We start from the raw sequence: 24,708 nt of genomic DNA, 5'->3' as shown, positions 1-24,708 counted from the left end.
GGATCACTGAGTGTTTTGGCAGCTCTTTAATTTTCGCATCCAAGGTGAGTGCTTTACCCTTGTGCCTTACCCAAGGTGAGTGCCGCTTCCTGGTTGAGCCTGGCTTGTGGGATCTTAGTTCCTGGACCAGGGATTGAACCCCAGGCCTTTGGCAGAGAAAGTGCAAGTGTGGAGTCCTAACCACTGGAACACCAGGGAATACCCCCTGCTGTTACCTTTAAATTTACTCTTTACATAGCAGTCAGAGTGGTCTCTTTAAAGGTAAATCAGATCCTGTCACTCCACTGTTAAATGGCTTTCCTTTGCACTTAATATAAAGCCCCAAATTCTTACTGTGGCCCACACCTACCAGCTCTGACATAAGCTGACCCCTGCCTTCCTCTTGAACTTCATCTGTGCCATTCTTCCCACGGCCTACTCAGCTCCAGCTACACTGGTGGGAAAAAGCCAAATGCCGCAGGGCCTTCATACAGCCGAAGAAGATTCTCTTTTCCAAAATACTCCTAAACACTTTCCTATTCAACTGGTATTTCCTCTTCAGGTTTTAGATGTCAGCTTGACTTCCATGTTTGTTGAAAAGCCTGATTTCACGCTCTAGTCACTTTTTCATAGCACTATAAGTTTTTCCTTCATACACTTATCACATATTTTTTTGATGATGATTTGATTAATGTCTGTTAGCTCACTTAGTTGTAATCCCCAAGGAGCAGCAATGATATCTGTTTTTTTTTTTTTTTTTGGCCATGCTCTGTGGCTTGCAGGATCTTAGCTGCCTGACCAGAGACTGAACCCGGGCCGAGCAGTGAAAGCGCCGAGTCCTAACCACTGGACCGCCAGGGAATTCCGACACCTGTTTCTTTGTTCTGTTGTTTCTTTCATCTTTAGCACTAGTGGTGAGGTTGTAGTAAGTGCTTAATAAATACCTAACACAGTGACTGGACCATAATAAATTCTCAATAATTGTTCACAAAATATTATTAGAAAGGTAAGTCAGGTAGCGTATGAAAGCAAGGAGGAAAGCAAATGAACTTTCCAGGTACTTTAGTCAACTTCCAGTGAGTTCCCACTATTTTTTGGTTTGTTTTTTCAGTCCATGAAAAACCAGATTTTCCTTTAATCTCAGGCTGCAATCCTATGCTTACCCTTATTATATCTATGGCTCCTGAAGATGTCTATCCTTAATCCAGAACAGCCTGGTGAACTTTTGTATTGTTGCCTGAAAGTGTCAAAGGTAAGTGGATCAGGTATCCCAAACTTTCAGTTAAATGCCACATTGAGCTTTTCTCCAGAAATAATGACTGCTCACACCAAAAAGGCACTAGTCTTTTCCATATGATTATTCTATATCAAATTCAGAAAATGGAAGGTGTTCAACATGCTTCACTTCCTGTGAGTGTGGTTTGGCCAAAAAAGAAGAATTGAACCTATGAAAAAATAGGGGGTTCCCCATCTCTTTTTTCTGATCTTCTAGCTCTTTGATTCTCAAAATATGGTCTAGGCATCACCGGCATTGGCCTCAGAGCTGGAACTTGTTAAATGCAGAATCTAGGACTTCCCTGGTGGCGCAGTGGTTGAGAATCCGCCTGCCAATGCAGGGAACATGGGTTCGAGCCCTTGTCTGGGAAGATCCCACATGCCACAGAGCAACTGGGCCCTTGAGCCACAATTACTGAACCTGCGCATCTGGAGACTGTGCTCCGCAACAACAGAGGCTGCGATAGTGAGAGGCCTGCGCACCGTGAAGAAGAGTGGCCCCCGCTTGCCACAACTAGAGAAAGCCCACGCACAGAAACGAAGACCCAACACAGCCATAAATAAATAAATAAATAAATAAATAAATAATTTTTTTAAAAATGCAGAATCTAAGATCCCCATCCCCAGAATCTATATTTTAATAAGATCCCTGGGCCTTAAAAAAATTAAGAACATGTGATCCGGGGCTTCCCTGGTGGCACAGTGGTTGGGAATCTGCCTGCCGATGCAGGGGACACGGGTTCGAGCCCTGGTCTGGGAGGATCCCACATGCCGCGGAGCAACTAGCCCCGTGAGCCACAGTTACTGAGCCTGCGCGTCTGGAGCCTGTGCTCCGCAACAAGAAAGGCTGCGATAGTCAGAGGCGTGCACACCGCGATGAGGAGTGGACCCCACTTGCCGCAGCTGGAGAAAGCCCTCACACAGAAACGAAGAGTCAATACAGCCATAAATAAAAAAAAAAAAAAAAAAAAAAAGAACATGTGATCCTAGTATGGGTTTAGTATAAACAACTACCCACTTCAGAATGGGAAAAGACTCTGTAGTCCAAAGGTTTCTAAACCTGGTTGGTACTAAAACCCCATGAGACACTTGTCTAAAAAATATGGATTCCGTGAGAGTCTAATTTTATAGGTTTAGGGTGGGGCTCCAGAATGACTCTGGTGCCGCCAACACATAAAATGACTTTTGGGAACTGCTGATTTTGTCCAGCTTTATAATTTCACACAGGAGGTGACTGAGTTAGGAAGCTTTAGCAGCTTGCTCTTAGTCACTAGTGATAAAGCTCCACTGGAAAAGAATTCTTTTGGAGGGGGATTACAAGTGTTTAATTTTATTTTTTCATTCTGGTATTTAAAAAAATATTTTATTATGAAAAGTTTCAAACATACAGGAGAGTTGATAGAATTTTCATAGCAAACATAGTAAAAAAAGATTCCACCATTAACATTTTACTATCCTTGCTTTATCCCACATCTATCCACTTCAATCCATTCCTCTATTCATCCATCCCCAATCTATCTTTTTTAATGCATTTCAAAGTAAATTGCACATATCAGTACGTCTCCCAAACACTGCATCTTGTGAGATAATTTGTTTGATTTCTCATCTTTACACTGTATCACATTTTTCATAGGAAGGGCAAGAAAACTATGAGGATAGCAGAAGTGAGAAAAACAGTAAAATCATGTAGAAGAAGGAAAGCAAGAAACACTGGCACATTTAAAGATGATTACCTCCAATTTTTTTTTTTTTTTTTTAACTTTTTTCTTTTTCTAATTTTATTTATTTATTTATTTATTTATTTATGGCTGTGTTGGCTCTTCGTTTCTGTGCGAGGGCTTTCTCTAGTTGTGGCAAGTGGGGGCCACTCCTCATCGCGGTGCGCGGGCCTCTCACTATCGTGGCCTCTCTCATTGCAGAGCACAGGCTCCAGACGCGCAGGCTCAGTAATTGTGGCTCACGGGGCTAGTTGCTCCGCGGCATGTGGGATCTTCCCAGACCAGGGCTCGAACCCATGTCCCCTGCATTGGCAGGCAGATTCTCAACCACTGCGCCACCAGGGAAGCCCTTCCTCCAATTTTTGAAGTACAGAAAACCTCACACCAATCTAGTAAGCTTATGCAAATTACTACAGAGAGTAATTTTTTAAAAAACAGTACCCTCTAGATACATATTAACTTCATGAAGACTGATCTTTGGCACTAACCCAATATTTGGAGCTAGCGTGCTATTGTTCCCTGTGACTGCATTTCCCTCCTAGAAATCATGATATTCACATCCCAAATATACACATCCTGTAACAGCCCTAGCTCTGGCCTCTTTCCAGGACACTAGGATACCACTGATGCGAAACGAAACTGAATCTGGAATAACTGGGGAGACTCTAATCCCTTCCCAGTGATGAGAAACAAATGTGGACTGTGCTTCTGTTTTCTCCTGACAGTAAATTTTTTAATTAAAAAAATTGTGATACAATACATATAACATAAAGCTTACCATTTTGACCATTTTTAAAAATTAATAAACTTTAGTTTTTTAGAACAGTTTTAGATTTACAGAAAAACTGAGCAGACAGTACAGAGAATTCCCATATAACTGCTCCCCTGTACTAAGTTCTCCTATTATTAACATCTTGCATCAATATGGCATATTTGTTTTAGTAAATAAACAAATACTGCTACATAATTATTAACCAAAGCCCATAGTTTACATTAAAGTTCCCTCTTTGTGTTGTACAGTTCTGTGGGGTTTGACAAATGCATAATGTCACGTATCTGTCATTATAGAATCACACAAAATTGTTTCACTGCCCTAAAAATCCCATCCGCCACCTATTCATTGCTCCTCCCTTCCTATTAACCACTGGCAACCACTGATCTTTTTACTGTCTCCACACTTCTTTCTTTTCAATAATGTTGTATGGTTGGAATCATACAGTAGGTAGCCTTTTCAGTTTGCCTTCTTTCACTTAGCCTTATGCACTTATGGTTCCTCCAAGTCTTTCATAGCTTGGTCGTATATTCCTTTTTTATCACTGAATGACAATCCACTGTACAGATGTACCACAGATTGCTTATCCATGCATCTATTGAAGGGCATCTTAGTTGCTTCCAAGTTTTGGTGACTATGAATAAAGCTACTATAAATATTTGTGTACAGGTTTTGTGTGGACATAAGTTTTCAACTCAGTTGGGTAAATATCTGGGAGTGTGATTGCTGGCTCATATGGTTAAACTATGTTTAGCTTTATAGAAAACTACCAAACTGTCTTTTTTTTAAAAAAAATAAATTTATTTATTTATTTTTGGCTGCGTTGGGTCTTCGTTGCTGTGCGTGGGCTTCCTTTAGTTGCGGTGAGCGGGGGCTACCCTCCATTGCGGTGCGCAGGCTTCTCATTGCTGTGGTTTCTCTTGTTGTGGAGCACGGGCTCTAGGCGCATGGGCTTCAGTAGCTGTGGCATGCAGGCTCAGTAGTTGTGGTTCACAGGCTCTAGAGCACAGGCTCAGTAGTTGTGGTGCACGGGCTTAGCCGCTCCACGGCACGTGGGATCTTCCCGGACCAGGGCTCGAACCCGTGTCTCCTGAATTGGCAGGCGGATTCTTAACCACTGGGCTACCAGGGAAGCCCCCAAACTGTCTTTCAAAGTGGTTTTACCATTTTGTATTCTTACTAGCAGTGAATGAGAGTTCCTGTTGCTCCACATCCTTATCAGCACTTGTTATTGTCAGTTTAAAATTTTTTAGCCATTCTAATAGGTATGTAGTGGTACCATCTTAATTATTTTTAAGTTCACAGTTCAGCAGCATTAAGTACATTCACATTTTGTGCTACCATCACCACCATTAATCCACAGAGCTCTTCATCTAGAATGACTAAAACTCTGTACCCATTAAACAGCTCCACGTTCCCTCCTCCCTTTAGCCCCTGCAACCACCATTCCACTCTCTGTCTCTAAGAATTTAACTAAGTACCTCATGTAAGTGGAATCATACAGTATTTGTCTTTATGTGATTGCCTTATTTCACTGAGCATCATGGCCTCAAGTTTCATCTGTGTAGTGGCATGACTCAGAATTTCCTTGCTTTCTAAGTCTGAATAATATCCATATATAGATATAGATATATGTCTCACATTTTGCTTATACAGTCATCAGTCTTCTGTCATTGATGGAAACTTTGGGTTCCTACTGCACTTTAGCTATTGGGAATAATACTGCTATGAACATGGATGTACAAATGTCTTTGAGATCCTGCTTTCAGTTCTTTTCAGTATGTACCCCAAAGTGGAATTGCTGAACCATATTGTAATTCTATTTGTAATTTTTGGATGAACAGCCATACTATTTTCCACAGCAGCTGTACCCTTTTACATTCCCACCAATAGTGCACAAGTTTCAATTTCTACACATCCTTGCCAACACTTATTTTCTGTGTTTTTTTGTTTTTTGTTCTCTTTTGTTTTGTTTTGTTTTTTATAGTAGCCATACTAATGAATGTGAAGTAGTATCTCATTGTGTTTTTTGTACTTAGAGTGAATTTTAGTGATACATATACTGGCTGTCAGTATCAGGCCAGATAGAAAGAATTTGTAGGAGATCAGCCTTTCCATTAGAAATCATTAGAACTTCATTGTATTCTGCTTTGGGACAAGGCAAATCTCCCTGTAAACTTCAGCAGAGAAGTTAATTGGGCATTAGGCTGTTGATTTCCAATTTTTTTTCTTTTTTTAGTTTAAAGATTTCTTTATTGTCATCAAAGTTTTTTTTTCTTCCCTAAATTCAGATTCCCTTACTATATCAAAGCATTAAGCAAATGCAAATGCATAAAGCATTTGTTTTATGCAATTTTGTATATAGCTTAAGTGTGTGTGTGTGTGTGTGTGTGTGTGTATTGTGGGTTTTACTGGAGTATGTTATAAATGTGCCCCAATTGTAGCTCCTATGGCATGACCTCAGGCATCCATTCAGACTCTCTCTAGTACTTACCAGGGAATCTTCAGGGATAGTGTTTGCTCTGTAAGCTCCAGAATCAGTTTTACCTCTCTCTCTGTTCCTATGTGGCTCCAGACAGGCCTCAACTCAGCTAGAGCCCCTGCTTACTCCTCTGCCAATCATCATCTTGCAGTTCTGGGGAAGCTTGTCTCTTTTAGACCTCGCCTCTATTCCTCCTACTACAGGCTGGTTCCCCATCACCAGTGACTGCGCAAGGGAAAGAGAGGGGCAGGAGGGGGTGAGAAACTCTGCTCTCTCTCTCTTTCTATGCCTTTTAGTTCTTTTTTTTTTTTGCCTTGTTGCAGTGACTTCCATTAAGTTCCAGAACTTCCAGTACTGTGTTAAAAAGGACTGATGAGGGCTTCCCTGGTGGCGCAGTGGCTGGGAGTCCGCCTGCCGATGCAGGGCACACGGGATCGTGCCCCGGTCTGGGAAGATCCCACGTGCCGCGGAACGGCAAGGCCCGTGAGCCATGGCCGCTGAGCCTGCGCATCCAGAGCTTGTGCTCCGCAACGGGAGAGGCCCCAACAGTGAGAGGCCCTATCGTAAAAAAAAAGGACTGATGAGAGCGGATGTTTTGACTTGTCCCTGATTTTAGAGGGAAAGCAGTCGTCAGTCTTTTACTGTTAAATATGGTGTTATCTGTAGGTTTTTTGTGGATGCTTTTTTTTTTTCAAGTTGGGGAAATTTCCCTCTATTTTTAGTTTGCTGAAAGGCTTTTCTTTTTCCTTGTAATGGATGTTGGATTTTTAAACATATTTATTGGAGTATAATTGCTTTACAATGGTGTTAGTTTCTGCTGTATAACAAAGTGAATCAGCTATACATATACATATATCCCCGTATCTCCTCCCTCTTGCGTCTCCCTCCCAACCTCCCTATCCCACCCCTCTAGGTGGACACAAAGCACCAAGCTGATCTCCCTGTGCTATGCGGCTGCTTCCCACTAGGTATCTATTTTACATTTGGTAGTGTATATATGTCCATGCCACTCTCTCACTTCATGCCAGCTTACCGTTCCCCCTCCCTGTGTCTTCAAGTCCATTCTCTATGTCTGCGTCTTTATTCCTGTCCTTCCCCTAGGTTCTTCAGAACCATTTTTTTTTTAGATTCCCTGTATATGTGTTAGCATACGGTATTTGTTTTTCTCTTTCTGACTTCCTTCACTCTGTATGACAGTCTCTAGGTTCATCCACCTCACTACAAATAGGATGTTGGATTTTTATCAAAATGCTTTTTCTGGGGCTTCCCTGGTGGCGCAGTGGTTGAGAGTCCGCCTGCCGATGCGGGGGACACGGGTTCGTGCCCCGGTCCGGGAAGATCCCACATGCCGCGGAGCAGCTGGGCCTGTGAGCCATGGCCGCTGAGCCTGCGCGTCCGGAACCTGTGCTCCGCAACAGGAGAGGCCACAACAGTGAGAGGCCCGCGTACCGCAAAAACAAACAAACAAACAAAAATGCTTTTTCTGTATCAATAAGGCCTGTTTTTTGAGTCCACATATCTGATTCCAGCAAATTTCTCTTTCCAGAATGATTGTCTGTGAGAATTTCTACTTCCTTTAGGTGATCACCACCTATGCCCAAAATGGTTGGGCTGAAGGCCCTCAAAAGGCCACCGCTTCAAAATAGAATACCAATGAAAATCAGCACATTTTCAATGTCAGGAGTATTTGCTCTCAACCCCGCGAGCAGAAAGACATTAACAACACAGCTGATGCTAAACTTCACCCAGTTTTGCCTAATTTCATTTCCATGATCAGTTCCAAGAATCTTACCCTGGGTCCTGAAACACTTCCCTGCAGTCTGGAGGTCTCAGCCAGTGCTCAAACAAAAATACACACTCACAAAAACAAGCAGCAATTTACACTAAAGATTGCTCTTTGCAACACTGGTTTTTCAGGGTTCTATGGTTATATGAGTTTGTGAAATGTTGATAACAGGAGGGTAAACAGTATTGATATGCTAGTGTGTAAGATAAATCTCCCAAGAGGAGAAATACAGAGGGAGTTCTTTCTCAAACGGTTTTGATTATGAAAGTGTTGTATTTCAGGACATCTTCTGGGTAATGAGCTTTGGAGAAAGCTAATTTATAGGTGAAAGAAATCTAAATTCACAGAAAGAATTATATATATATTTTTGTTCCAATGAAAAAATGTAACATAGCCTAACAGAAAAAACCATGCCTTTTATTCAATATAGCACATTAAAGTACACTAAGTTTAAATTTAGTGTTCAGGTTACTAGTTTGTTTTCCCTACCAACAAGATGGGGGGCTTGATTTGTATTAAAGGCCTATTCAGAGGAACCTTTCAGATGAATGGAAAAGTTTGGCCCAAATGGGTCTTGAGAGAGAAAATCTTTGAAATGGCAGTTTTTATAGTTTCAGCTTCAATCCTCTGATTTAAAAAACTGTTTTGGAAGGATACCTCCAGTTACATTTAGATTTGATCGTTTGCACTCCTTTATTTACCTCAAGACACTGAAGTTTTAAGCAGGAGGCTTAAGTTTGGAGTATGGGTTTTGGAGTCAAACTGACTGAGTTCAAACTCTAGTATGCTATTATAACTCCTCCTCACAAGCTGTGAGACCTTGGACAAGCCATTTAACCTCCCAGTGTTTCCATTTTTACAGTTTACAGGTACTTTCACAGACTCGTAACAAGCCAAGGTAGGGGAAATAATTTGATCATCTCCATTTGACTCTTGATGGAACATTTTCAGAATGTGTAAGTGACTTGCCCGAGTTCACAGATAAATGAAGCCACAGTGACTCAATATCAGATATTCATTTAGACTTTAATACTTGGGTATTTTTCCCAGTTTATTATATGTTACCTCCCAACATCGGATAAAAATGGCATATTCGCCATTCTAAAATGGAATGAATATATAGTTTATATAAATACAACTTTGCATATGAATAAACAGGTTTACGATGTAGTTGGGATAATTCATGAAGATTTCCTGAAGGACGTCTGCAGGAATGTGGGAAGGTAATTAACATTCACAACTTTTATTGAGCACCTACTATATGTCAGATCCTATTCTACACATTTAACAAATGATTCTTAAGCCTCTCAGTAGCACTTTGATTAGGTTTTAAGGAAGAGGAAATTAGGCTTTCCGGGATAATACAATGTTCCCCAAACACACAGAATAGTCCTTGATTGTGCTGCATGAATCTACACGTGATAAAATGACAAAGAATTATACACACATCGTACGTCAAATCGCTGCTTTTGATATTGTACTACAATTATGTAACTGTTAGGGGACTCTGGGTAAGTAGGACCTCTCTATCTTTGAGGAGTATTGGTCAGGTATTTTATAGAATGACCTTCAGTTTGGGTTTGTCCAATGTTTTTCTCACAGTTAGATAGAGGTTACGGGTTTTGGGGTGACAGACCACAGAAGTCCGTACTATATTTGCAACTAACTGTGAATAATAATTATTTTGAAATAAAAAGTAAAAAAAAAAGTATTGTTATGCTCCAGAGGGGGATTTGTAAATTTACTTAACTGCAGTCCCAAAACACCCATACACACCGATTAACAAGTTTTGCGTTTGGAATGTGGATAAAGAAACTAAGCTTAACTATATGCTTCCAGCACCTAGTATCTGGCACTTCTGTTCAACAGAAAGATTTGGGGATGGGACGGGGGGCGATGTAATACGCGTGGGCTTGGGGAAGTCGCTCGGTTTCTCCAAATCCAGACTAGACGTTTTTCAGACTGCTGAGCCGAGGCCCAGACCTGAGGTCTCCTTTGGGCCAGAGCCAAACCGCTGCACCGCGCTGCTGGAAACAGTCCGGGCGCAGCTGGAACCGCAGCAACGGGCCTCTAAGCGTCTCGTCCAGGTCGCACCGGCCGGGGTCCTCGCCTAGCGGAAATACACGTCCCAACCCCCCACTCTCCATCCACCCACCCCACCCCGCCGCGGCCCGGAGCACGGGAGCTGGGCGGGGCGCAGGCTGCGGCCACTCCCCGGGCTCGAAAAAAACCTGGGACATTGCGGACGCGTAGCTGGCCACACCAGAGGCGCGTGGCACGCGCTAGCCCTCCCGCGCATGCTCTGCCCGCCCACCTCCCCCTCCCGCCCCGGGTCCCGCCTCTCTATCTCCCTCTCCCCCTCCTTCGCCAGCCTCCCTCTGAGCTTGGCCCCTCCGGGCGCGCGGCCGACGTCCCGCGTGCGTGCCGGCGCCTGACCTCACTTCCGGCTAACGCGCTGGGCTTGCCCCCTGGCCCCGGATGGTGACTGGGGGTGGTGCTGCACCTCCCGGGACTGTCACTGAGCCGCTTCCAGTGTGATTGTGCTGAGCGCAGGCCGGAAGATGGCGGCTGCGGCTGCGGCGGCCTCGGGCCCGGGCTGCTCCTCGGCGGCGGGGGCGGGAGCGGCCGGGGTCTCCGAGTGGCTGGTGCTGCGGGACGGCTGCATGCGCTGCGACGCCGAAGGGCTGCACAGCCTCTCCTATCACCCGGCGCTCAACGCCATCCTGGCCGTCACCAGTCGCGGGACCATCAAAGTCATCGACGGCACCTCGGGGGCCACCCTGCAGGCCTCGGCGCTCAGCGGTGAGTGTGCCGCACGCCGGGCGGGGGCCGGGCCGGCCGCGGGAGGAGCCGGGCCCCGGGATGCCGGGGAAGGAAGCCGCCCAGCCCCGGGGCTCGGCCTCCGGAGGAGGGAAGCGGCGTGACTGGAGCGGGTGGCGGAGGGCAGGACTGGGGGCTCAGGCCTGGCTGTGAAGGGAGGCCCGGAAGCTGATTGAGGAGGACCTTAGGACTTGGCTTTTTAAGCGGCGGCAGCTGGGAAGAAAAGACGGGTGAGGCGGGGAGTGGTGGGAGTTGCCTTTCGGGCTTTGAGCGTCCGGTGTAGGTTGGTCCTTTGGGAGAGGTGAGGAGGCCTAGGAGCTCAGCACCGGAGAAGCCTAGGCTCCCTGCTAGGTCCTGGAGAGGGTGTCGGTACTGCCTTCTGTTAGATCAGAAAGCGACAGGGTCGCAGGGTTGGTCCCGACGCGAGAGGCCGGTGGCCAGAGGCGAGCGTCCGAGGCGACATCCAAGCCCTACCCTCTTGTGGAGAGAAGTGGATCCGTGTCTGTTCCTGGGACCCGCAGGTGCTGGGATGTACAGCAGGCTTCGCGCCCGGGTTGGGGGTGGGGTGGGTCTGGAGTGGGGGCGGGGAGGGAAGTAGGCGGGCCAGGTGCCTGAACTGTTCCGTCGACGACTTTAGAACTCGAGAGGACGCCATGGAAGACTAGCCCTTGTTCCCTAGCTCGGGGCTTCCACCTTCTACTCAGCAGGGACAAGAAACTCGGCACCTGCGGTGTATGAGTTATAGATTCCTTTGGGTTCCGAACTAGGTGAAACTTCCGGCCCTCTCTGCTGGTTTTACCACTGCGAGCTGAAAGTTGGGATACGGAGGCGCGTGTGAGGCTCACCATTGGAGGAGAGCAGTTCTGGCTGCTGTAAACGTTGGTCCAGGGATGGGACTTAGAGTATGCATGAGGTGAACGCTCGGTCGGCTGGGGTGGAGTGTTTTGGAATTGCCCTGGCTAGGTTACGTTTGGCTGAGACGACATTTCATTTGCGGTTGAATGATGAGTGGCTTAATTTAGATGTTACGAATTGATATTGAAAAGTTAGTATACAAGTGAGTTAGACTCATGCACAGAGATGTAATGTGTATGACTGTCCATATTTAGCCAAGTGGAAGTAGTAAAGTGGTCTTACCCATTCACTTGTATTTTAACAGAGACAAATAAGGAAAGGTCGTTATTCTGATTTACTGTCTGAGGCACTTAAGAGTAAATGGGACTCTAGGTATACAAAGTTAAAGGATTTAATTTTTGTTTTTGTGAGCGTTGTGAAAGAAATGGGTTGTGTATAGCTATAGAAAATAAACCTGGAACACATCTAAAATATGTCTAAGGGAAAGTTTGTATTGTAGTCTTGTTATTTTTCTCTTCTTGGCTTAGGTAAAGCGCAGGAGTGGTGTCCCAGATGTAGCAATGAGCATTTACTGCAACTTGGACATAACGGTTTGTCACTCTGTATGAGAGGGTGCTTCTCATTAATAGCTGGATTTCTTTCCTCTTAAACTCACTTAAATATATTTCACATATGAAAAGGTATAAAGAACAATTGTGACAGACAACCATGTATTCTCGACTCGGTTAAAAAAAATAAAACATCACAAATAGAGTTGAAGTCTTGTGTGTCCCTCCTGGATTGCATTCCTTCAACTCTCCCTCCCCCATGAGCATTATCCTTAATTTGGTTTTATCATTCTTATACGTGTCTTTATGTTTTTTAGTATATACCTTTATCTTTAAACGGTATCTATTACTGTCTTTCATGACTTTAAATTTTGAATAAGTGTTAACATAGTACATGTACTTGAATTTCTATAAAAAGCCACATTAACAAAAGTCTTAAAATGTTTTCAGTAGAAAGAGTACTCTCACAGGGTGATTTTATATCTGGAAGCCGTATTTCAGAAAGATTATATGTGCCAGAGTTAGTTATAAATGATTGGGGAAATTGGACAAATATGAATGTGCCTGTTCATGAAAGGGAAGAAAACAGTCACTAATGGTAGATTACTTAAGGGGAGGGCTTTAGATACATAATGTAAGTGTAAAGGTAGATACAAACTATAGCACTGATTTGGGATACCTTAGTTGAGGTATGTTGGAACATTTAATTAGAAAGTGTGGGATTGGATACAATGGTGGATGGCCATGCATTGAGAATTGAGTAGTATGTGATTAAAATTATGTAGAAGAGTTTATGGCAAATAAAACAACAGGATTACAAAAAAAGTTTCAAATTAACACTGGACAAATTCTGAAGTGTTTTCGTATATGAGAAGTGCAGTTTATTAATAATAATGACCAGAGGTTGTATAGGGTCCTGTGTGTGTCATTTCTTCAGATGATTGGGGAAGGAATGCTGCATTTTATGTTTTGCCTGGAATATGTAGGTACTTAGTAGGTTTGGTTTTAATGATGAATAGAGGGTGACAGTCCTATAAATAGAATGGGCAGAAGGTGCCGGTAGTGATGATGGCCCTAACATGACCCCTCCTTCCAGTTCATGGGCAGTGAGCCACCTTCTTTTCTACCCCAGAGGAAAGACATCTTTGTTTAAGGGGATAGAGTGGTGATGTAAGCGGTTTAAGGGGATAGAGAGTTTTATTGGGTGATAGAGTAGTCTTATGGATAGGTTCAGTTTATGGGGTTATGGGTAGCCTGTTGGTGTTGATTGGAAATCGAAAAATGGGAGTAGGACTTGTATGTATATGTATTCACTTGGATGGCAAAGATGGTGAATTTTAAACCACCGTTGTTGACTACTGTATATGTTTAAATTATCTGTATCTCACAAAAAATGTTTATAAATGCATTTTCTTTAGATTAAGAGTCATCAGTATATACTTAGGCTAGGCAAGTATTTGCCCCCTGTTAGTGTTTTAGAGTTAAGATTTCTGAGTCTCTGTGCTCATTCTTTGGCCTGGCATTCAGTGACCTCCATGATCTGGCCTCCAGCAGTCTTTCTACTCTTGTCTCCCTATTTTGTTTTGTGAAACTGGTTCATTTAATTTTCTTTCCCAACTCCAGTAGTTTTACTGTTTCTTGGAATTCACCAATTCCCTCCAGAAAATTAGACAAATCTTACCCATTTTTCGAGACCTAGAGCATATCTTTGACTTCCTGATTCTTTTAGCCTGAAGTGATCCACCGAACCCCTAAGCACATATTGTTCTATTAATTCCTATTTTAGTAATTTGGCAACTTAACTCTTTGTGGTATGTTTTCTGTCTTGAACTATTTAAATTCCATTTTATTTAGTTTTTTTGTGAGTACATGATGTCTGTTTAACTATACTTCAAACTCCTTGTCACAAGGAGCCTTGTCTACTTGTTTATATCCCCTCCCCAGGATGCCTAGTACAATATATTAATAAATATTTTTCATTTGGTATATGTATACGAATGAGTATGTTAAATGGATGCTTCTTTACATATCAACTGCTAAGTAAACACACTTTCTTTGGCTTTGGTGATTTTTGTTTTTTCTTTCTTTCTTAAATAAACTATTTTTTTTTACAGCTGTTTTAGTTTCACAGTAAAATTGAGCAGAAAGTACAGAGTTCCTCTATTTACCACCCCCCCACGAATATCTGACACACATTGGTATGTTTGTTACAATCAGTGAACCTGCATTAACACATCATTATCACCCAAAGTCCATAGTTTATGTTAGGGTTCACCCTTGGTACTGCACATTCTATGGGTTCTGACTGTATATGACGTATTGTAGAATATAGTTTCGTTGAAATCCTCTTACTCTGCGTATTCACTCTCTCTCCCTTCTGCTCCCTGGCAACTACTGATCATTTCACTGTCTCCATAATTTTGCCTTTTCTAGAATGTCATATAGTTGGAAGCATACAGTATGTAACCTTTTCAGTATGGCTTCGTTCCCTTAATAATATGCATTTAAGTTTCTTTCATGTCCTTCTGTGGCTTGATAGCTTATTTCTTTTTAGCATGGAATAATATATTCCATTGTCTGGATGTACCGCAGTTTATTTATCCATTCACCTACTGAAGGACATCTTGGTTGCTTCCAGGTTGTAACAGTTATGAATAAAGCTGCTATAAATATCTATGTCTAGGTTTTTGTGTGGACATAAGTTTTCAGTTCATTTGGGTAAATACCAAGTAGCATAATTGCTGGATCTTATGGCAGGAATATGTTTAATTTGTTTTCTTTCTTTTTTTTTTTTTTTTTTTTTTTTGTGTTATGCGGGCCTCTCACTGTTGTGGCCTCTCCCGTTGCGGAGCACAGGCTCCGGATGCGCAGGCTCAGTGGCCATGGCTCACGGGCCCAGCCGCTCCGCGGCATGTGGGATCTTCCCGGACCGGGGCAAGAACCCGTGTCCCCTGCATCGGCAGGCGGACTCTCAACCACTGCGCCACCAGGGAAGCCCTTCTTTCTTTTTTAAAAAAATTTTTTGGCCATACCGCGCGGCATGTGAGATCTTAGTTTCCTGACCGGGGATCAAACCTGTGCCCCCTGTATTGGAAGTGTAGAGTCATAACCACTGTACCAACAGGGAAGTCCCAGGAATATGTTTAGTTTTGTAAGAAACTGCCAAATTGTCTTCTAAAGTAGCTGTACCATTTTGCATTCCCAGCAGCAATGAATGAGGGTTCCTGTTGCTTCACATCCCTCATCAGCATTTGACGTTGTTAGTGTTTTGGATTGTTGCCATTCTAATGTGTGTGTAATATCTCATTGTTTTAATTTGTAATTCCCTAATGACATATGATGTTGAACATGTTTTCTTATGCTTATTTGTGGACTTTGGGTTTTAAAAATCAAAATAGCTCTGCGTACACCACTTGACCATATTGTTTGTATTACTAGATATGTCCCTCTCTTTAACTGTTGTTTGTTAATGCCATTTAGCATAATAGGAAGGAGCAAAGTTTTGAGTTAAGATCCTAGTTTCTGTTTTGTTTTTTTTTCCTCCCTGAACTGTGCAACTTTGAATTACTTAGCATTTCTTTTCCAGTTTCCCCATTTGCAAAAAGGGGGTGATAACTGTATTAATTGTGAGGATTAAGTGTTACATGTAAAGTGCTTAGAATAGTGTATTTACTGTTCAAAACATGTTTTTTATTTATTTGTAAATCTCTTTTTTTTACTTAAACCATTTTGATATCGTTAAGTTTTTTGAACTTAACACCACATTTGAACTTCTTAGGAATTTTTTGTGATTTACCACTTTTCACCATCTTGTAGAATCCATCTAGTTTTTGCTTCAGTGTAAGAGTAAGGTATTGTTAATTTGTTTAGTATTTTCTTATTTATTTAATTACTGGTGGTGGTGTTTTCTCTTGCTTCCTGAAATAGAGTCCCTTCTCCACTAAATGTGTAGTACATTATATATATGTATAATATATATACATATATTTTTTTTCTTTTTCTTTTTGTGTATATATACATTTTTTTTTTTTTTTTTGTGGTACGCGGGCCTCTCACTGTTGTGGCCTCTCCCATTGCAGAGCACAGGCTCCGGACGCATAGGCCCAGCAGCCATGGCCTACGGGCCCAGCCGCTCCGCGGCATGTGGGATTTTCCCAGACCCGGGCACGAACCCGTGTCCCCTGCATCGGCAGGCGGACTCTCAACCACTGCGCCACCAGGGAAGCCCTATATACATATTTTTTTTTTTTTTTTTTTTTTTTTTGTAGTACGCGGGCCTCTCACTGTTGTGGCCTCTCCCACTGCGGAGCACAGGCTCCGGACGCGCAGGCTCAGCGGCCATGGCTCACGAGCCCAGCCGCTCAGCGGCATGTGGGATCTTCCCGGACCGGGGCACGAACCCGTGTCCCCTGCATCGGCAGGCGGACTCTCAACCACTGCGCCACCAGGGAAGCCCTATATTTTTAAACAAGCTTTTCTGAGGACATGTGGAGAGAAAATGGGCTTTATGTTTTAGGTAGTCTTGAATTTTGAATTTTAGCTCACTACCTAAACTTCCTGAACCCCAGCTTCCTCCTCATTTTAAAGTTATGATTAATATTTAATAGGATGGTTGTGAAGATTTAAGAGGTAAACATTTTTAAAGTGCCTAACACTACTAGGCATATGTCTAAGTAGATACACAGTGAATACTAATTCTCTTAAGCCACAGGGTGCTTAGTATTGCCGTGCCCCTCACTGTTACTTTAAAAATTGTTCACTGACTTAGTGTTTATATTACAGAGGATAGATTTCATTAAAATGTAGATGGAAATAAAAATGTTGGTAACAAATATGATCTATATTTGGATAAATATCTTTCATTGTGTTGGTTTGGCTAAATGTCAGAATGAAGTCAAGACTGTTGTATTACTAGTTCTGTGTGTGTGTGTATACACATACACACACACACACACACAGACACACATATTTGGCCAAAAAGTTTATTTGGGTTTTTTCCACAGAAAAAGCCCAAATGAACTTTTTGGCCAACCCAGCAGATTGTTCATGCAATATATGTACATAAGTAAATGAAGATATATATGGGTATTAATCAATGAGTATTGTAGTATATGTGTAAGAGTAAGTCACGTTTCTTCAGCTTCTGAAGTGGGTTACAGATCTCTGTCATAGTGAAGAAGAGGAAACTCCAGAGTTGCTCAGTGTTTTTAGACAATCATTCTAGTTTTATATATTTTTTAAATGAATATCTCCCCTTTTCCTTTTCTGAGACATTTAGTTTTTGGCTGTGCCGGGTCTTAGTTGTGGCATGCGGGATCTTTCATGGCGGCGCTTGGGCTCTTCGTTGTGGTGTGCAGGCTTCCCTCTAGTTGTGGCGTGTGGGTTTTCTCTTGTTGTGGCGTGCAGGCTCCAGGGTGCATGGGCTCTCTAGTTGTGGTGCGCGGGGTACAGAGCGCGTGGGCTCTAGTTGAGGCACGTGAGCTCAGTAGTGGTGGCGCTTGGGCTTGGTTGCCCCGTAGCATGTGGGATCTTAGTTCCCTGACTAGGGATCGAACCCACATCCCCTGCATTGTAAGGCGGAATCTTTACCACTGGACCACCAGGGAAGTCCCTAAGACGCTGACTTTGATTTGACTTGAGAAGTTTGTACAGTGGTTATCAATGAGAAAAAAGGTTGTACTCTACTCCAGTTGCAGTGAAGTTCAGATTGGGTGAATTTTAATTGATTGATTGATTGTCTGGTATAACGGCTTCTTGTTCAGACTTAGAACTCAGAGATACCTGTTCCAAGAAGTCTTGGAATATAGAAAACTAATTAGGTTAGCTTGCATAGTCCTCACGAAATGAATTTTATGGATGACACTCATTTATCACCTGTTTAGAGGTGGAAAATATTTTTCTTACTACTTCTGAATTGGGCATGCATCAATTTGGGTAAAATGCAACATCTTCCTGTAGATCTCAGTTTTGGAAATTGTAAATGATACAGATCACTTGCTATTTCCTGACTAATTTTGGTGCATGAAGCCTTCCTAGTTTCAGTTATAAACACGGTATAGAGTTGGGATTTCAGTAGCCCTTCAAGATAGTTGTCTTCTGGGTACATCTGAGTTCCTTATAAAAACTTAATTCGGCAAGTATCTTTGTGGGCTATGACTACATACTTTGGCTCTGTTTCAGTTGACTGACTTTAGTAATGCTACAGAATGACCTATCTTATGTCAGAGATTTGGTGTTTTATTAGCAGAATATTTTTCTATAATTAATTAAAGTGAATTAATATTCTTAAAAATATTTTGCTATGTTTTCAAGATCCTCTATATCTACCCAAATTTTTACATTTACCTCCCACATTTTCCTAACTATTCAATGCTCAAAGATGGCTTGGCTCTAGGAAAGAATTTATCCTAGTCTTTGTTTTAGTAGTGTTAGACTTATTAATGAGAGGCAGTATAAGAGATCAGGCTCTGTAACCAAATAGCTTGAGCTTTAGTCTTGGTTCTATTTGATTTTGAGGTTCATCACTAAGATGAACATAATAATACTATCTACCTCATAAAGTGGTTGTGAGAATTAAAATGAGTCAACATACGTTAAATATATAGAATAGTGCCTGGTATATAGTATGTGCTCTGTAAGTTGTTCTTGTGGTAGCAGTGGCTGTTTGAAAGTTTGCTGAGTGTAGTAGATGTTTTTACTATAGATACTCTGTTGAAACTGCAGTATTTTTTTCTTCCAGTTTCCCACGTATGTGGAAATGCGACCACTGAAATCGAATAGACATAAGAGCAGTAATTTTGTATTACAGGAGAGTAAAAAAAATTATGTAAGTTAATTGATCTTGGACTTGAAATTGTTAAAAGAGCACAGTGATGTGAAGAGCTGGTTGATTGGTATTCATTTACACATTTATTGAACATGTGCTAGTCATGGGGGCACAAAATAATTAAGGCAACATTTTGACCTTTAAATGCATAGAGGAGGGAGTTTCTTCAACCTGAGCAGAATAGAGAAGGCTTCTCAAAGGATGTTGCCTTTATGATCGGGTTGGGAAGATGACATAGTTGGGGGGGGATGATCATCTTAGGCCAAGGTACTTGCTTATGCAGAGACATTTTGGTCTTTAAAAGCATGGTAGGGACTTGCCTGGTGGTGCAGTGGTTAAGAATGAGCCTGCCAATGAAGGGGACACAGGTTTGAGCCCTGATCCGGGAAGATCCCACATGCCGCGGAGCAACTCAGCTCATGTGCCACAACTACTGAGCCTGTGCTCCAGAGGCTGCGAGCCACAACTAGTGAGCCCACATGCCACAACTACTGAAGCCTGCATGCCTAGAGCCCGTGCTCCGCAACAAGAGAAGCCACCGCAGTGAGAAGCCGGCGCACCGCAATGAAGAGTAGCCCCGCTCGCCGCAACTAGAGAAAGCCCGCGTGCAACAACAAAGACCCAACGCAGCCAAAGAAATTAAATAAATAAATAATACATAAATAAATGCATGGTAAATTCAGGGAAGTTTTGGGGGGAAGACGAGTTGGGGTTGGATGGTTAGAGTTGAAGCTGAGAGATTGGCAGAGACAAGATCGTAATATGTTTTGCTAAGAAGTTTGGAGTTGATATCAATGGTAGGGAGCCATTGTAGGTTATGACAGAATCACAGTCGTTATTTATTTATTTATTTATTCATTTGTTTATTTTTAACATCTTTATTGGAGTATAATTGCTTTAGAATTATGTTGTGTTAGTTTCTGCTTTATAACAAACTGAATCAGCTATACATATACATATATCCCCATATCTCTTCCCTCTTGCGTCTCCCTCCCATCCTCCCCATCCCACCCCTCTAGGTGGTCACAAGGCACCGAGCTAACCTCCCTGTGCTATGCGGCTGCTTCCCACTAGCTATCTGTTTTACATTTGGTAGTGTATATATGTCCATGCCACTCTCTCACTTTGTCACAGCTTACCCTTCCCTCTCCCCATATCCTCAAGTCCATTCTCTAGTAGGTCTGTGTCTTTATTCCCGTCTTGCCCCTAGGTTCTTCATGACCTTTTTTTTTTCTTATTTTTTTTCTTATTTTTCTTAGATTCCATATATATGTGTTAGCATATGGTATTTGTTTGTCAGAAAGAAAGATTCCAAGCTAATGCCCAGTTGTGAGAAGTGATGAGAGCTGCATGTAAGTTAGTTTGAGAGGTAGGAACAACAATTTGGTGAACGTGGTGGTGAGAGGGATTGACAAGGTGAAAATTACTCATACTTAGCTTTCTAGTTCGGGTAACTGGATGAATGAATTAACCTGAATAGCAGTACAAGAAGGTGTGGTGAGTAGCTTTTGTTGGCGAATGCCGAGGAGCAAGAGGGACATAGTGATTTCACTTGTGTTACTTTTGAGGTTCTTGAAGGACATCCATGTAGAGATGTCCAGAAGACATTTGGAAAGTCAGGGTTGAAGCTTGAAGATTTGGGTATACAGACTTGGAAGGCATTGGCATTTATAGACAAAGCTTAGTCTAGTGGTTAAGGATATTGACTCCGGAGCCAGACTGAGTTCCAGTCTATGATTCATCATGTACTAGCTGTATCTTAGGCAAGATGCTTAACCTCTCTCTGCACTTCATAATTAGTACCTAACTCATTTGGTTTTTGGAAAGATATTAAGTAAACTAATGCATGTAGACATTGCTTGACCCACCATAAGCACTCAGTAAATGTTACTTTTTGTATTGGTGTTTTAAATTATATAGTTCATTTCAACAAGTGTTTGTCTGCCACATGGGGATAATAAGATGAATTGTAAGTCCACTCTCCTCCCAAATTTGGAAAGCTTTCTAAAAGAAGTGACACCTCAGCTGAGACTTGAAAGAAATGGAGTTAGCCAGGTAGAGGGAACAGCATGTGCAAGAGCAGAGGCCTGAAGCAGGTAATATTTATTATAAGCAGTTTAGTATTAGAGTGCAGAACATGAGGAAGGGAGTGAGGGATAGCCTGAGGATCTTGGACTTGGCCCTCCTGGGCTATGGCTCCCATATTTTTCAGTTGAAGAACTCCCAATTTAAGGTAAAAAATGTAGGGCCCTGTTACGATAGGTATGTTTTTAGTGTTAGTTAATTGAGAAAATATTGCAAAAAGCTGCTACTTTTTTTTTTTTTTTTTTGCGGTACGCGGGCCTCTCACTGTTGCGGCCTCTCCCATTGAGGAGCACAGGCTCCGGACGTGCAGGCTCAGCGGCCATGGCTCACAGGTCCAGCCGCTCCGTGGGATGTGGGATCTTCCCGGACCGGGGCACGAACCCGTGTCCCCTGCATCGGCAGGCGGACTCCCAACCACTGCGCCACCAGGGAAGCCCAAAAGCTGCTACTTTTAAGTAATTTTTATTTTAGACTTATTATTGTCTGTGTAATTTGAAAAATACTACAACACGTAATTTGAGCTTTCCTTCTTGCTGACTTAACCTTGAAATTTTTATGGGGGGGAACAAGTCAGTTAATACTCTTCTACCTGCCCTCTGACTTCAAAAATTTTGTTGTTACCATCTTCTCACTTGGTCTTTGTGGGCTTGTTTAATGCCCTCTTTAGTGTGTCTTTCCTGTCTTTCCGTGGGAGCATGGCAGAGAGCAGAGGTAAATGTGTGTGCGTTATATCCTTGTTTAACTGGAAATCTGTAGTTGTAACCGTACTTAAGTTGTTGAACATTTGGAAATCTATCCTTAGGAATGTTCTCTATAACTGTAGATAGAATATAAACAATAATAGATTTCTGTAATGGAGTATGTAAAAATAGTGGGGAGGTTGTGGGAGGTACCTCTCTGATATGTGCATTGTACTGATCATAGCCTCATGCAAAGGTGCATTTGGCAAGACACTTCTCTGGGTTACCATCTCTAAAATGGGCTAGTAATTCTTGCCCAGACTACTTCATTATGTGATATGATAATGAATGTAGAAATTCTTTGTAAATTGTACTTCAAATGTGAGGGATACAAAAAAGTTAAGCCAAACTCCTTTGGTATAGAGAGGAGAAAATGGAGGTACAAATGACAAAAAGAATAAGTTATTTGCTATATAAAACAGTTTGTGACAAGGGCAGCACTCCTAAAAAGAAGTAACTGTGCTCTACTTGAGTATGTTAAATCAAGGATGTATTTTAGAGGAAATAAATATTCTTACTTTTTAGAGGAAATGATTGAAATGTTAGAGTAGGGCAGGTAGAAATGTCTTGTTTGAGATTTATTGTGGGCACCAGGTATTTAAATCTTTATGATTTGTTCTGTGCTTTTACTTTGAGTTATGAAGTTGGAGAGAGACAAGTAAGACTGGGGTGATGGCACAGGGCAGTGGTTCTCAGCGCCACTTGCTCATTAGAATCATCAGGAGAGCTTTTAAAAAAATATTCTGCTTGGGTCCCAGTATTCTCACTTAAGTGGCCTAGAGTGGAGCCCAAGCATACTTTAAAAGAAAATTAAAAAAAGTTTTAGAGCATGCCTGATGATTCTAATGGGCAGCCAGGTTTAGAGGTTCAAACTTCACCTAGAATCTTAAATGAGCAAGTTTATTTCATATGCCTGGGATGAATGAGAGACAAATTTTATTTGAATTGAATAGTATTGTATTTAGCCATATATATATATATATATTTTTTTTTTTTGGTAAGAAAACCTCCCAAGTTAGTCTGCTAATAAAACTTACCCCACTGTATCTTAAATTGTATTTAGTGTATATATAATGAAACATGCTTGTAAGCAGCAGGAATATACCAAGGGCCAAATTCCTGTTGCTTTCTATTTTGTCCTTTTCTCATGTAATTCAGTTTTGTTTGATTTTTTGGAACCAATTAAGTGCTTTGATTCTTTTTCACCAAAATGCCGCTATAGCAAGGACAGTGACCTCATACTGAGGGCAGAAGGAGGGCAGGGGAAAAAGTGGCTACAGAGGGTAGAAATGGCTGGGATTATCTACCAGATCAACTGTTCCATGCCTCAAATGTCTTTGTTTCATGTTGTATTAAGAAAAAAGCTAACTGTTAGAATGTTTCATTTTATCACATTATAGCTTAGTTTTAAAAAAAATTTTTAGTTAATTAATGATTTATTTATTTAGGCTGTGCCGGGTCTTAGTTGTGGCACAAGGGATCTTTGTTGTGGCATGTGGGCTTTTGGTTGCGGCATGTGAACTCTTAGTTGTGGCATACATGCGGGATCTAGTTCCCCCACTAGGGATCGAACCCGGGCCCCCTGCATTGGGAGCGTGGAGCCTTACCCACTGAACCACCAGGGAAGTCCCAGTATAGCTTACTTTTAATCCATTAAAAAGTTCTTCACAACTATAGAAAATGATTCATTTATTCAAAAACATTTACTGTGTGTCAAGCACTGGTGATATAGCAGTTAACAAAGTCCTTGCTTTCCTAGAGCTCATGGTTTAGTGGAAAGAGGTGTATTACACACCACACACACACCCCCACACCCACATACACTATATCAGGTGGTGATAAATGCCATAAGATATCAAAACTGATATGAGATGATGGTGGATAAATTTGTGCTGTGTGGTGGTCTGGCGGGGTGGGGGTGGGGGTCTCTCTGTGATGGCACTTGAGCAAAGGTCCCAGTGATGTGAGAGAGCAGCAAGGAGGATACCCAGGGGAAGTTTTTGTTGGCCTGCTACTGTAGTATGCAAAAACTGCTGGGTGGATTTTCATCCTATTTGGATGGAATTTGACTTGAACTGACTTAAAATGTAGGCTATGTGAGGCATGATGAATACGTGCCATCTATGTTAAACAGAAAATAGAAGTTTCACATATGAGCTCCAAATAGAAATTCACAAGGTCACATGTTCCAAATTGTAGAATTATATTGATTTGTAGCTGAGTTGCTTCTCACATGGGCAACTTCCTGTGTAGCAACAGGAATTTATTTACAGATGGTTAGGGGTTCTCCTGTGTAATATCAGATAGGGAAGTTAGTCCCCAAATTTTACTTAATTATAGCCAGGTCAAAATCCTGAAGGAAGAATGTAACCTATATATCCCAGACTGGTTAAGAGATTTAACTGTGACAAATTGAGTAATGTATATGAAAGGGGCCCCACGCTTTCTTACAGGAAATAGGTCCTTAAAGATTGAGTCCCATCCATGGAAATTTTTCAGTGGTGATTATGTTCTCAAAACTTTCTCAATTGATGTCGGATACTTAAGATTATTGTAAAAATAAGTGGTATGGTGGTAGTTTTGGATAAAGTGAATAGAGAGAATTGGAACTTGGATCTCTTAATTCCAATAATTCTGTATATTTCGGAGAACCTCTTCCATGTTTAGGTAGATGTTGGTTTTCCTGCTTGGAATAATACTATCCCTGCTTTATATTTTATCCATTTGTTACTTTTTCTTCATGACCTAGCCACTGAACTTTCCCAAACTTCCTTTGCTTTGCACCAAGTTCTCTTTTATAGGAATACTCATTTTGGCTTTGA

The 24,708-nt window shown here is 41.9% G+C and overlaps 1 protein-coding gene across 1 annotated transcript in view; it reads left to right on the top strand.

Moving 5' to 3' along the window:
- Nucleotides 1–10,431: 10,431 nt before the first annotated feature.
- Nucleotides 10,432–24,708, top strand: part of BIRC6 (baculoviral IAP repeat containing 6) — a 238,718-nt gene continuing 224,441 nt past the window's right edge. Inside the window, 2 exon segments of the mRNA XM_081254965.1 lie at nt 10,432–10,542; nt 10,545–10,814. Of these exon segments, the coding sequence (XP_081111091.1) occupies nt 10,491–10,542; nt 10,545–10,814 (322 nt within the window). The 5' untranslated portion in view covers nt 10,432–10,490.

This window comes from Mesoplodon bidens (genome assembly GCF_964165515.1).
Source record: "Mesoplodon bidens genome assembly, chromosome: 14".
NCBI classification, from domain to species: domain Eukaryota; kingdom Metazoa; phylum Chordata; class Mammalia; order Artiodactyla; family Ziphiidae; genus Mesoplodon; species Mesoplodon bidens.
This window is presented reverse-complemented; position numbering and strand designations above follow the sequence as displayed.